General features: G+C 57.8%; 1 protein-coding gene across 1 annotated transcript; it reads right to left on the bottom strand.

Moving 5' to 3' along the window:
• Positions 1–621: 621 nt before the first annotated feature.
• Positions 622–14048, bottom strand: CDX1 (caudal type homeobox 1). The gene is made up of 3 exons (XM_063349288.1): positions 13622–14048; positions 1046–1191; positions 622–828 (listed from the first exon to the last, which is right to left on the bottom strand). The coding sequence occupies exons 1-3, from the start codon at positions 14046–14048 to the stop codon at positions 622–624; spliced, it is 780 nt and encodes a 259-aa protein (XP_063205358.1).
• Between the last annotated feature and the right edge of the window lie 45 nt (positions 14049–14093).

The following is a 14093-nucleotide window of genomic DNA, read 5'->3' as shown; positions in this document are numbered from 1 at the left end:
GTGGGGACATGCAGGGACTCTTGCCAAGGGCGTGCTCCGGCTCGCCACCATCACCAGGGTCCCAGCCAAGGGTCCTGCCTGGCTCCCACAGTCCAAATCACTCTGCCTTTGGCACCCCCCTTCCCGGCGCGGCAGATCCAGGAGACCAGCTCAGTGGAATTTTGTTTTGCCCTGAGTCCAGCCAAGTCTTTTTTCTAGTTCAGTCTTGTTCAAACTGCCCCAAAAACACCGGGCAGCTGGAGTGCCAGAAGGACCAAAGGAAGCATCCTACCAGCTCCACCTGAAGCGCCGTAGGAAAGCCATCGTCCACCACCCCCACCCTCCCCGTCCTTCTGCTGACATTAGGACCTTACTTTGGGCTACAAACACCAGAGACCAGACCGGTGCATGTTTCCTACAGGAGAGCAATACTACCTAACCTATGGTTTTTATCTAGGAGACAGCCCACCAGCCCCTTGGGAGGGTCCAGGTGCCACCTCGCCCAGCTCGCTGGCCACCCTGTTGGTTCAGCCGGGGACCATCGTGTCTTTGGGAAGGGGCTGTCACTCTTCAGAGCACACGGACCGGCTGGGCTCTGCTACATAGTGCTTATCTCTTGGTGTCTGTAGCTGGTGAAGGGGGTTAAGGCATGAATTCCTCCTTGACAGTCAGTGGAGACGAGGAGACGAGGTTTGGGGCACTGCTGCTGCAGAGGCCTCCGATGGGTCCCGGCGTGCCGATGGCCGGCGGGGTCGGCGTGGTGGTGCTGGTGGGCTGGCTTTGCTGCTGCATCTTCTTTTTGTTCACCTTCCTCTCCTTCGCCCTCCGATTTTGAAACCAGATTTTCACCTGCAGAAAGACAAAGATGGCAATGCAGAGGTGCGGACAGATGCAGCCAAGGATGACGACACTTGGGGTCCCCCTGGGGCATCCTGGAGTTTGGAAGGGAAGGCAGAGATGCGGAGCAAGGTGGGACCACCACTGCCTGCTTGGGCTGCAGCCCTTCTACTCCTCAGTCCCATCTCCACCCAGGACATGGGTTTTCCTGGGACACTGTGGCACTGACCTGCCGTTCGGTGAGCCCGAGGGCAGCGGCCAGCTCGGCCTTGCGGCGGATGGTGATGTAGCGGCTGTAGTGAAACTCCTTCTCCAGCTCCAGGCGCTGGTGGTCCGTGTACACCACCCGGTACTTGTCTTTCGTCCTGGTCTTGCCTGGCAGAGAGAGCAGAGCAGTCGTGAGACAAGAGGGGACAGAAGGGAAGGGTAGGAGCATCACTGAGGACATGGGGGAGCTACAGACACCCGTGGAGAGCTCAGGATAAACATGGCAATGCCCTGGGGATCAGTGGAAAAGAGAGTTGTGAGGGTCGTACTGGATTTAATGCTCACCCTGGGTAGCACCAGGGTGTTCTTCCAGGTTGGAAAGCACCTAGGCATTGGTGAAATTGCTTGGTGGAAAGAGGAGGAGGGATTCAGGGGCATCCCGAGAAGATGGACTATAAATGCCACGTGCCATCACACACCATCCCCAAGGGGAGCAGAGCTGCAAGCCCTGCGGTGGGCTGAGGACAAGCTACCTGCAAAAATACAGCCTGGGAGGGCTGAGGGAAGCCCAGCTCTTTGCCAGGAAGCCCAAACCCAAGGTGCCATCACTCGAAGGCACACAGATCAGGACAGAGTAAAGAGGGAAAACCCAGGGATGTCAGCATTTCTCTGACACCAAGAGGGTTATTTTCCTCCTCCCAGTACCGAGCTCAGGTGGAGGGCAGCAGCTGATTCTTCTGGTGCAGTCTTTAAAGACGCACTGAAGAAAGCCCACAAGGCACACAAGCACTCCCAGGGACCGGAGCTGCGGGCCAGCTGCGTTTGACAGAAGCCAGCCTGAATCTCTCCTTGGGGCCCCTGAAATACCAACAGAGCTTGGTGCCATGGAAGCCCACCTCTCCTTTGTGCAGGAGGCAGAACCTGCCACTTTCTAGCAGAAAAATACAGTCAAAAATAGCCCGGCCGCCTTCTCCGTTAGCTCCTGCGTTAAATCACTACATGCAGGGCAACCTGCAGAGCAAGAGAAGACGGCTTCAACTCTGCCCGGGCCGGGAGCCGTGGCGGGCGCGGGTGGCACTTGGAGGAAGGGTGCCAAGGCCAAGGCCAAGGCCAACTTTGCTGACAAGTCCCTGGTGCTTTCCTCTGCAGAAGAGCCCACGGGCAGGGAATAAACACAGCTGTGAGTATTTGCTTCTCCACCCGAAATAACAAAATCCTCTCCCAGGCCGTCGGGAAGGATGGAGATGCGCTTTCAGCTGAGCAGCCACTGTCCTTCCGACTGGGAACCCGGCCATTTGTTTGCCTAGCAGACACGTTCGCCCATCTTCTCCAGCGTTTCTGCTGCTGAGAGCGGTGCTTCCATGGGAATGGCCAGGAGCAAGCGCAGAGCAGCTCCATGGATTTCCCCAGGGCTGCCCTGCGTGTAACAGCCTGGACGAGATACTGCCCATCACTGCTGCGGATGAGCAGGGAGAGATTTCCAGTGACCCAGCAACCCTCCTAACCTCGCTTGCATCCTCCTTCCCCCAGGAAAGGGGGTCTTTGTGTGCCTGCCGTCCTGTTCATCTGTTCCCCCTAACGTGTCCTTGGCATATCCATCAGTTTCGGCCAAATCTGATTTACGTCTGGACATCCTAGCAATATTATTAAATTCTGACCATCCTAGTGGAAGCCGGAGTTTGGATGGCACAGAGCAAAACTGTGCTTCAGAGACTCCACGGTGGACTCAACCCTAATCAGACATCAGAGAATCTCCACACAGCAAAACCCCAACCCCCAGGGCTGCAAATCTGTTTCTCAACCAACTCAATTTTCTTTTTAAGGGTGTCTTTCCCCTGCTTCCCCATTGCAAGGAGATGGGGGCTTTTTTAAGCCACCTCTGATGCTGACAGATAAATGTAAAAGAGCATCAGAGGCAGGACAACCCCCAGTCGTGGTACATTGCGAGTGGGAGAGGGGCTCCCCGGGGTCATTCCCCACACAGCATCCCACGGGATACCAAAAGGCAGCTGTTTTTTTACTAAATAAGCAAAAGCCGGCAAAAGTTCAACTCTTGCCATCGGCCTCCGAGCAAACCGCGTGTGGAAGCGCACGAGCGTGTGTGCACCCCTGGGCACACGTGGGAGCTGGGGTGGGCACGGGAGGTGTCTCCTCCTGCTGAGACTTGACCTCAACGTTCCCGAGCACAAAAGCAGCGCAGCCCTACAATTCATGTTAGCCCCCAATTTCCCTGACTATGTCACTCTCGGTGTCCTCCTGCCGTTGCTCCTGGAAGCAGGTGCTGGCACAGGCTCAGCTGGTGAGCGGGATGATGCCAGGGGCTGGCTGGGATGGCCGAGGGTCCCAGCGTGGTCCCCAGGCAGCACCAAAGGGAGGAGGGTGGGAGTACAGCCATGTGTAGGAACCAAATCTCCCAGCACCAAGGCTGGGCTTTAGCCACTGACTCATATTTGAGGGATGTGACAAATTCAGCCACCACTTCGGAGAGCGGGGAGCCCAGGTCATCCCGGGGCCGTTTGGAAGCGAACGCGTTCCTCACCACCGCCGAGAGCAAACCTGCCCCTGGCCACACAGGGCGACTCTGCAGGTAAAAAACAGGGTGAAAAAAGGTAATTTGATTGAGCAAGATGTGTGCAGAGGTGTCTGCTGAAACACAGCAGCATGGCCAGCTGTTTGTCTCCTCTTGGGCACATATCGTGGTGGCTCGACGCAAAACTGACCGCGGCACAGTGTGGGGCTGGAGCGATGCCGGGGGCACCCGTCCCACGTGGGACCCCATGCTGTCCCCCCGCTCTCCCACGGGACCCCCCCGCTTCCCATGGGTCGCTGCCTCCTCTCACCGCCCCGCAGGGGAAGGGTCTGTCCGCATGAGAAAGGTCTTCTGCATCCCGGCCCAGGAGGCACCTGTGCCGAACTTGCGAACACAGCGATTCCCAAGGAGTTACAGAGTAAACCGGAGGCGCCGGCGGAGATTTATGTGGGGTTTTACAGCTCCGTGAGAAACCAGGATCCCTCTGTCTGCTCCAGGCTCAGGGACTCCTACAAGTTTATTTCTTTCTCATAGAAATTTACTTTTTTTTTTTTTCATTTGAAAGCAAAAACCTTTCTGAAGCGATAATGACTTAAAAATTACCTTAGTTGCAATATTGCTATTTGAATACCACTGCTTGGAGAAAAAAACAGCTAGAGAGCAAAGGAATTGACAGATAAAGTAAAAAAAATAAATTGAAGAATAAAGAAATAAGGCGGTTTGTGACTACCACGTATGCCATGAAATTCAGCAGGAATTATTATTTCCTGCTGCAGCTGTAAATAGATCCATCACAGCTTGTTCTTTGTTATTCCCTCTTCACCGTTCATCCCTGATAAAGCTTTTGCTTTGCCTCGAGCCCGGCGGATTCCTGGCCGTGCTGGGCGAGCCGTCGCCGTGCGAGCTGGGCACCAGTCTCTCGCTGCCCAGTATGAGGTAGCAAAGACGCAAAGCAGAGGGCTCACGACCCAGCCAGAGCTGGGAAGTTATTCATCTCGACTAATTGCTGGTTTCGGCGATGTCTGCCGAATTCGGGGACGTGTTGTGGGTGATTCACAAGGAAAAGAAAAGGGTTTGCAAGAAATACTATTGACGATGAATAATTCAACTCCCTTGAATATGAATGCTGGGTTACACTTAACTCTCTCCTGGAGACTTTTTATGGCTCTGTGAAAGGAAAGAGGAAATTTGGGATAAGCCAGACCAGCTCCTTATGGGAAGGCCTTGTACCTGTGGGGAAACCCTGCCTCTGCAGCGGAGCGCACGGCTGAGCAGAGGGATGGATCTGCTCCCGCATTTCCAGCGAAGCCCATCAGAGGCGGATCGGGCTGTCCCACGGCCGGGATAGCCCGGAGCTGCTGCTGCTGCAGCAGGAGGGAGCACCGACGGGATGCATGGGGTAAAAAGGGAGTGCTGGTGATGCCTCCTAGCCCCTTCCAGCCCTGCTATGCATTTAAAATCCCTTCTGCTTGTCCCCAAAAGACCAGGCAAAGGAACCGCTGGGGCAGCCAAATGGAGCCATTCACGGGGCCAGTGGGAATGGTTTCGGCTTTGGGATCAAGGCAGGGCCAATGGCTGCGTGGGGAGAGGGTATCGTTACCACTGTTAATGTATAACCCTAATAGCACTCACCTGAGCCATGATTAGATAAGGGAATAGCTTTAATGTGCTGTGCAAACCCCAAAGGACGCACTCCTGAGTGTACATGCACACGCACTCGCACACATGCGGGAGGACAGGGTCCCGACCCCCAGCCCGGATCTGATCCCCACGGCAGCTCTGCCCTGGGATGGGGATGCTGGAGCTCCTGCCCTGGACCTGGCAGGGGAAGGGAAAATCAAACCAGATCCTTGGCTCTGCACCCTCATGGCCATAGCAGAGGCTGCCAGGGAGGAGGTAATTCACCCTCTCCAGCCCTGGCCTGCCCAAAGGATGGCTTTCAATAAGGACCCGTGCCCCAAACACCCTGACAGATAGGTAATACGGGGTATTTTGAGGGTCTTTTCGAGCAGCTCTAAGAACAGCTGGGAAGAAGCTGTTTCAAACCAGGGCAGAAAGAATCTGCAGGGTGGCAGTGGCACCCTGGGAGGAGGCGGAAAGTAGTGAAAGAGCAAGAGCTGGCATGGTTTTTTTGGAGCTTGTCTTTTCTCCAGTCCTACAGAACAACGTAGCCAGCCCGGATGTGCCCAGCACAGCTAAGAGGGGATGAGGCCAGCTCCGAACGCAGCATCCCCATCCGTGGGACGCAGCCCTCCCATCTGTGGCGGCAGTAGCGTGGCTGCCAGCAGCGAGGAGCACAAACCTGCAGGGTTTCCTAAAGGTCTGCGTTTCACAGGTCAAAGCGGCTCCAAATTGCAGCAGCTGCAAACCCCTGGCTCCACGGGAAGCTGCCACGCAGCCTCAGGGCTCTGATCAGGGCAGCGGGGGTACGGCAGCCCCCAGCCGCCGAGATGAGAGCCACCGCAGAGGTCCCCCAGGCGCGGGGACACGGGCGCCTTGTGCCCCGCTTTGCACGGGAGGCACTGGCCTGGGGGACAGCGGCGTTGCTGCCGGGCTGGCCGGCCCCACAGCTGCTCGGCGGCTCCTCGCGTCACTGCCATGGAAAGCCTGGGCAACGTGCTCCCGGGGCAGCCCTGCGCGGCATCACCTTCCTGGCGATGCTCTGGCCGTGCCCTGGCTCCATCTGTACGGTCCTCGGCTGCCTGCACTGGGTGCGTTTCCACGCTATCTGATGGCACTACAATATCATACTGCTGAAAAACATCAGATGTGAATGTCCCATCACCACTGAGCGCCAGGGAAAGGACTTGTCTGCACTGGAGTCAAAGTGCAGCAAGACGGGGTGCAAGGCTCTCCCCCCCAGGTGAGTGCTTTGTCTCCATGATAAAGTTGCTTTGTTCTGAATGAGCAGCATCTCCTTGCAAAGAGGATAAAATCCTCTCATCCCAGAAGAATTGGTTTTCTATCAGGATTTGCCATTCCTCCCCTGGGAAAGCATCAAGGAAAACTTCCCCCCACCCCCAGCATAGCTTAGGCAATGCTAGGGGTGGAGAAACTGAGGCACAGAAGCAGTTTCAAACCATAGTGGAGTCCCAGGGTCAGTGCTGTGGGCTCTGATCACTCATGGGACTCCGCAGGCAGCGTAACCCCTGGTCCTTCTGCAGCTCCATGGGGGGCAATCCCTCTCCCACGGCAGAGAGGGGGGCGACCAGCAGAGCAATGCCCCATGGCAGAGACCCCACGCCTGGGAGGTGGCTGGGGTCAGCTCCGAATGCTCAGGAGCCTCCAGGCTGGCTGGAGTCACCCTCATCTGGCAGCCAGATGTGCTCCAGCTGCCGCCGTGTGGAGGGGTCCATGCTCCCTCTGCCGAGCAGAGGCGACGGCAGCCACGCTGCGCAGCGGTGACGCTGGCGCTCGGGACAGACAGCCCAGCTCATTTCACTGGCCCTAAACCTACTGGAAATGGGAACCCCAAAGTCTGCACCGACAGCGGCAGGGGCTGAGCCCCACCCGAGCACCCCCCCTCTGCCCCCCCTGCCCCGCACTCGCTTGCTCCCCGCCTTTCCCCTCCAGCTCCAGCAGCCGCCCCAAAGCACACAAACTCCTCTGTGGCTGGGAAGGGGGGGGTAAACCCGAGCCCCCCACCCTCCTCGAGTGCTGGGAACCAGCGGGTCAGGGTTTTCACAAGCCTTCCCCTTCCCGTGCATGCTTCAATATCGTCAGCTTTTTTTCCTCTGCCGCGGGAAGCAGAGGAGTGATGGATGGGACGACCGGCGTGGGGCGAAGGACCGGAGCCATGTGGCTTGCTTCATCTCCGCCAGCAAGAAACGAACCCCTCCGGAGGGCAATCCTTCCCGAGGATCCCGAGATCCCTGCCTGAGATCATTCCTCTGCCAAAGGGCGTTGGATTTAGGCAACTGCCGGGTGTCAAAAACTGGGTGAGAGGAATCAGCCCCACCCGGTACATATTTAATGCCTCTGAACTGCGGAGGGAGGGGATGCTGGATGAATCCCCACCCAATGGACCTGCCAAGGCTCCCCCGAGCTCCACTCTGGGTCGGAGAAATGGGCATTTCAGAGCTGCTGGGCTGAAGGCAGGACTCTGAGGGTGGGCACTGTGGGCCCCTCTGAGGACCCCAGCAACCCTCCTGACCCCAGGGTAACTCCTTGCATGGCTGTTCGCCCGACCAGACCCAACCTGGGGGTTTCTTCCTGGTGCCAAAGACGTCAGAGCAAACGGCAACGCTCCTGTGGTCGCCCCACCAGCAATAAAACCTGATCCGGCTTGGTACGTCGTGCACTGGAAATGTTTCACTTACAAAACCACACCACTTGTCCTTGGTGGCTTTCGAGTCTCCTGCACACAGAGGATCCGGCTCTGTGTTTCCAAAAAAGCTTTAAGTATGAGTACGGCTGGGGGTTTCTTGCCTGGGGGTTACGGGGCTGGCAGAGCCAGGGAGCAGAAACGGGGCTCGGTGCATGGCACAGCCACGCAGGGCAGCCCGGCTGCCGGGAATGGGCAGAAACACCCTGGGAAGAGCCGGATCCGGAGAGCACAGACCGGTGCGCAGGAGCACAGGCTGGCCCCGGCTGGGCTCCACGCTGCCAGCACAGCGAGACAGGGTCAGATCTGCACCCACACCCATGGGCGACAGCACCCCTCCTGCAAACCTCGTCTTCCTCCCAGGAGGTGCAAATCCCGCGGGGATGAGGAGCAGGTTGCCGGCGGTTGCAGCGACCCATCAACTTCCGATCACAACCCCGTGTTGTCGGACACGACAGGAGATGCTTCAACCCCGGGGACAGCAGCCTGAGGCTGGGCGTTGGGGGCAAGCATTTCCCAGCCCTGCAGCGATTCAACCCTTTATTTTGGCAACTGGCGGATTCCTTCAGCTGCTCCCAAGTCGAGCACCACCAAGCCGGGGTCCTGCGCCGGGTCAAAGACCGCACCAGCACGGGAGGGCGAGGAGTGCTGGGGTGGCACAGAATCACACAGAATCACAGAACGGTTCAGGCTGTTCGGGGCAGGGATGCTTTGTTTGCCTTTCGTGCCTGCATGACCTGAATCACCCCTTTGGGTTTTTCACTTGGGATCCACCTAAAGAGAAGCATCTCGTGGCCACCGTCGTGGCACAGGAGGGGAGAGGCTGGTGCCACCTTGTTACAGCTGCCCCAGCCCCGTCTTGCCAGCTTGGACTGAGCCCTGCACAAACAGAATCACAGAATGGTTTGCGTTGGAAGGGACCTTAAAGATCACCCAGTTCCACCCCCCTGCCCTGGGCAGGGACACCTCCCACCAGCCCAGGCTGCTCAAAGCCTCATCCAGCCTGGCCTTGAACACCTCCAGGGATGGGGCAGCCACAGCTTCCCTGGGCAACCTGTTCCAGCGCCTCACCACCCTCACAGTAAAGAATTTCTTCCTGATATCCAATCTAAATCTACCCTCTTCCAGTTTGAAGCCGTTACCCTGTGTCCTATCATTACATTCCCTGATAAAGAGTCCCTCCCCATCCTGGCACACGGCTTGGCCAGCACACGCGGGCTGGAAACGGCTCGTTTCAGGGCATCGCCTTCACGCCAGCCCCACGGCACTGAGCCCGGATCCAACCTATCCGGGCTGGATTCGGCCCAGCTGTGGCAGGAGGAGGAGGACAGCATGGTGGTGGCAGTGCCAGTTGGGCACCGGGACTCCTCTTCCCCTTCACAGCCCCATAGGGCTCGGCCCATCCTTACTGTGGGGCAGCGCAGGGGAAGGATCCGGCCCCTTATCCGGGTGATCGCAAAGCTAACAGCGCTGGAGTGGGCGTCCTTGAAGGGTTCCCTGTAGGAAACATCTGCCATTGGCCAGAGGTTTAAAGTGTCCCTCTGCTAATCCCAGGGTATTAGCCAGCCAAGCCCATCACGTAGGTACCGCCGGTGCTCCCGGGAAGCCCTTTTTGTTCAAGGAAAGTCAATTCTAGGAAAGTTTGGAAGGCCTGTACCTTGGCCAGCAGGCTAAGCGGTCAACAAATCCCAGGTGGGGCCAGGAGCAGGTTGTGGGTTAATAATTCAAGGGGAAAAGAACAAGGGGGCCTGATGCACGCACGCACCGACTGACCCGGGGGACCAAAGGGTCTCATGGGGAGCGACCGCCTCCTAAAGAGGGGACTGACCGGGGAAACGCACCCTCCTCCAGCCACCACCATCACCCCAAAACATTCCATGCACAGCATGAACCCGCCTGTCCATGGAAAACGTGTCTTTGTCTCATTAACGGGGTTTTTACTCTTTCCTCCAGCTTTCACGGATCTCACTAGGCCTGAGCAAATAGAGCTGGGAAACTGAGCTGGAAATAGTGAAAATTGAGCTGGAAATAGTGAAAACTGAGCTGGAAAACTGCACAGCCGGCAAATCACCGCTTGCCCATGCTCGGAGCATCACTATCTGCTCTCCATCACCCCAAAACCCATCCAGGCGCCACGGGCACTGACACCACACGAAGCCCGGAGCGCATTCCCCTCCCCGAGTGACGCCCCAATTGCACTTTCACTTGCAATATTTAGGACTGCGGCCCCCGGCTCGATTAGTGACCTAAAAGCCAGACCCGAGGCAGTATCTGAGGATTTGCATAACTAACGAGCAGAGGGTGAATTTCAAAGTCCAGCCAGCCCCCATTTCCAGCCGCCTTCCTGAGCTTTTTATAGAGCCGGGGTGCAATTCACAGGGAAGTTTGCAAATAATTGTGAATAAGGAGGAAGCATGAGGCTCTGACACGCTGCTCGTGAAGATTTTAAGAGCAGAAAAAGAGGTGACATCGGAGAGAGAAATGAGGCCTGGGGACATCTTCCAGCTTGGTTCCCTTTAACTCCCGATTTCCAGCGACCGGCCCGCTGCCGAGGCAATCCCTTCCAATGCAGGGTTATCTTGGCTTAGCCAGGTGAAGCACACACGTATTTAGCAACAGGTATATAAAATCATCCCCCTGTGCAGCCTAACTCTGCAGCGGGCCATTGGGAGATTTCCCGTTGATTTTTTTTCCGGCTCTGGATCACATTTGCAGAAGCCCCCAACACAATCCTATTCTCTGCGTAACATTTTCTCTTACCACCGCGCAGCTCTTTCCCAAAAGCTTTCAAACTGCGGCCAAGAGCTGTTTATACAAGGCAAGACAGAGAGGGAACCTCAATTTACAACCCTCTGAAGTATTATGATTTATAGCATTAGCAATGAAACTGTTTATATTTATAGCAAAAAAGTGCACGTATTCATTTCCTATTCCCACTGCGGTGTGGTGGGTAGTTAATCAATCTGGACTGATTAAAGTCCAGTTTATTGATTTCAATAAAACGATTCATCTCAGAATTTCATCCTTATCTGTGCTAAACCCACGTCTGCCCTGCTGTCTTTCAAGCTTAATGGAGAAAGGCTCTTTTTTATTATTATTATTTAAAGGGCAGCCCTGGAAAACACGGGCTGCATCCCACCGTCTCCCAGCACATGGTCCCACAGTGGCCGAATCCCGCAGCCGCTTGGCACCAGCAGCACTGGGTTTGGACCCGGCAGAGACACAAGGACAGGTCCTTCATCTGCAAGTGCCTTAAAAAGGGACCTCTCCGGTCACCCGGCCTGGGGAAGCGCTACAAGAAAGGGGCTTTCAGCCCAGCACCCATCCCCGCCGCGCTGGGGCTGGGCTGGGGCAGCTCCCCCTGCGCGTGCAAGGGGAACGAGGCTGATTTATTTCTCCCTTTGTATGTATTTAATCTAAGAGATACAAACCGAGCGGCTAATGATATTTTTCCAGAATTCAATCAACTCAATTGTCGGTCTAACTCAATCAGAGGCACTTTCAAGCCCCTGTTTTATCTCGGCCCCACTGCTGGGTGTAAAGCCATGCCCTTGATCCGGAGGAGAGCTGTGCTGATGTCTTTTTCCCCTCGTTAATTTTCCCTCCCACCTCTCTCCTCAGAAGAAACCGAGACCTACAAAACCTGCAGAAATGTTGGGGTGCCAGCTCCAGGGTGGGCTGCAGGATCTCCCCCCCCAACCCCGGCTTCCACCCCGGGACAGAGGGAAGCCCTTAGCCCTAGCACGCCAGTGGGTGTCCATCACTGGGTATGGGGGGAGACATTTTTCCTAAATAGGTATATTCAGTGCTTAAAATGGGCCAGGAAATACCAGCCTGCCTCTCCCCTCCTCCTTCCGGACCGAGGCTGTTTTTTTCCATTTATTGGGATGTTCTGCCTGCTCCACCGCAGCCACTGGTCCCGCTGGGACAGCCCCATCCCCATCCACACCATGTGGATCCAGAAAACTCAAGGAGCTATTTTCCATGCTGGAAGACACCCAGCACCTCTGCACGAGCCCCTTTTACGAGGGTCTTGGCCAGACCCATGGGGGGAGCCAGGAACAAGCCTAAAACTGCAAAGCCAGCTTTGCAAAGAGGGAGCCCTGACCCTGATGCCGGGGATGCGGAGCCACCAAAAGCAAACTTGTCCCAAAGAGATGCCCAGACCACTCCTGCAGTGAGTTGGGCCCCAGCAGTGCTCTGCAGAGCTCACGGCCATCCCGAGAGAGGGGTGGCGGGTCAGGGCAAGCCCGGCGGGCGGAGGGTCCCGCTGCGGGGAGGACGGGTCCAGGGCAGGATGGGTCCAGGCTGGGCTGGCAGCAATCGAAGATGAAAGGGCGAGAGTAGGACAGGACAAAGGGCCCCGCACCTCACCTCGCTGCCAAAGGAGCCGGCCACCATCTCCATGACAAAGCAAAGCCCTTGTCAATTTGGGCTGGCCCCAAGGGGGGATCTGCCCACTGCCTTTGAAGTGGGCAGCAGGACACCCCCTACCCACCCAGGGCGGGCAGGGGGCTGGGGTCACCCAGACGCTTCCCCACCACCGCCACCCCCAGGTCAGGAGTTCAGCGGGGACAGGACACCGGGGATAGGGGGATGAGACCCTGGGGCCATGGGGACGAGACCCTGGGGCCATGGGGACAGGGCCCTGGGGACAGCATGGCCGCTCGGTGCCCACCCCAGGAGCGGTACACACAGGAGCTCCCGCGCTGCACGGCATCTACACGCCATGCACACGCACATGCAGCGTGCTGCACCCAGAGCACCCACATGCACCCTCCATGTGGCACCGTCCCCTATGCACCGCGCTTTGCACGCACACCACGCGTGCACACACACACCAGGCGTGTTCACACACACCACACGTGCACACCCCCCACACACACACCTCACACACACACCAGGCATGCACACACACACCACATGTGCACACACCCCGCACACACCTCACACACACACCACGCGTGCACACACACCGCACCTTGCACACACACACACCCCGCACCTCGCAGACACCCCACGTACCTCACCGCCCTCACCACACAGCACCTTGCACACAAATGTTGAGCATGTGGCATCTCCCGTACACGCTCCCCGACACCATCTACACAGCAAGCCCCATACACGCGTACTGCTTACGGCACCTCGCACACGCACACAGAGCCTGTAGCACCTCACACCCTGATTACACCTTACATACAGCACACGCAGCACCTTCCCTCCACCGATACGCCTTCCCTGCACACATGCACACTCACACGACACATGCACGCAGCACACACGTACGCACACCCCCCCATACACGGGCTCTCCCACGCCGCTGTGCGCCGGCTCACAGCTGCAGCCCCGCACGCTCCCCTGAGACACCCCGTCCAACACCCCCCCGGGGCTGGCAGGGCCCCGGGGTCCCAGGGGGCTCTAGCTCTGCCCATCCTGCCCCATTGCGGCAGGCGAGGGCAGGGGTACAGGGGCAGAGACCAGCTGGGAAAAAGGACTTTCCAGCCTTATAACCCCAGCTGCCAGCAACGTGGAAGGACGGCATCCCCCCTGCCCATCCTCGGCCCCTGCCAGCTCGGCAGTGGGGTCCCCCTGATCTTTGAGGACCAGGCCAGGCATGCCTTCCCTCCCGGCAGTCCCCATGCAGGGAGAGCCGTGGAGCAGGATCCGGCCCCACAGGACTTCAAGCCCAGGGATCCTCTCCGCCCAGGAAGGCGCAGGGGTGCAGGGCTGGGGTTTTTCCTTACCGCTGCTGCTGGTGCTGGGAATGCTGCGCCTCATCCACTCGTAGGGGGTGCGTCTCTGGGCATTAGGGGAGAGCTGGGGGACAGAGCTGCTGATGGGTGGAGGCAGGAGTCCAGAGCCCGGGGGCTGGATGGGGTTAAAATCTGGGGGGCTGAATCCAAACTGCCCCGGGCTGGCAGTGGAAGGCGTAGCAGTGGTCCCGTAGGAATGCCAGTCCTCCTTGGCAGGGGTGTAGGGCGAGCCCCAGGCGGCCGCCGGTTGCCCGTGGTGCGGGTCGTTGTTAATCCCCGGCACATGGTGGTAGCTGGCGAAGTCCGAATACTGGGGCGGCCCCGGCACGTAATTCTGGGGGTTGAGGTTGAGGCTGGGATGCCGGACGGGGCTGGGATACATGTTGGTGTCCTTATCCAAAAGATAACCTACATACATCTTCCCCGGCTGGCCCCGCGCACATGCTGTGCCGCCGTGCCGCCG

Source organism: Chroicocephalus ridibundus, chromosome 11 (genome assembly GCF_963924245.1).
Source record: "Chroicocephalus ridibundus chromosome 11, bChrRid1.1, whole genome shotgun sequence".
Lineage (NCBI taxonomy): Eukaryota > Metazoa > Chordata > Aves > Charadriiformes > Laridae > Chroicocephalus > Chroicocephalus ridibundus.
The sequence above is the reverse complement of the archived record's forward strand: the minus strand, read 5'-3'. Positions and strand labels throughout refer to the sequence as shown.

Coding starts and splice junctions, on each gene's coding strand:
- CDX1 (XM_063349288.1), bottom strand. CDS start 14,048: ATGTATGTAGGTTATCTTTTGGATAAGGACACCAACATGTATCCCAGC. Junction 1,192..13,621: donor TCCCAGCACCAGCAGCAGCG/GTAAGGAAAAAC, acceptor TCTCTCTGCCAG/GCAAGACCAGGACGAAAGAC. Junction 829..1,045: donor TCGGGCTCACCGAACGGCAG/GTCAGTGCCACA, acceptor GTCTTTCTGCAG/GTGAAAATCTGGTTTCAAAA.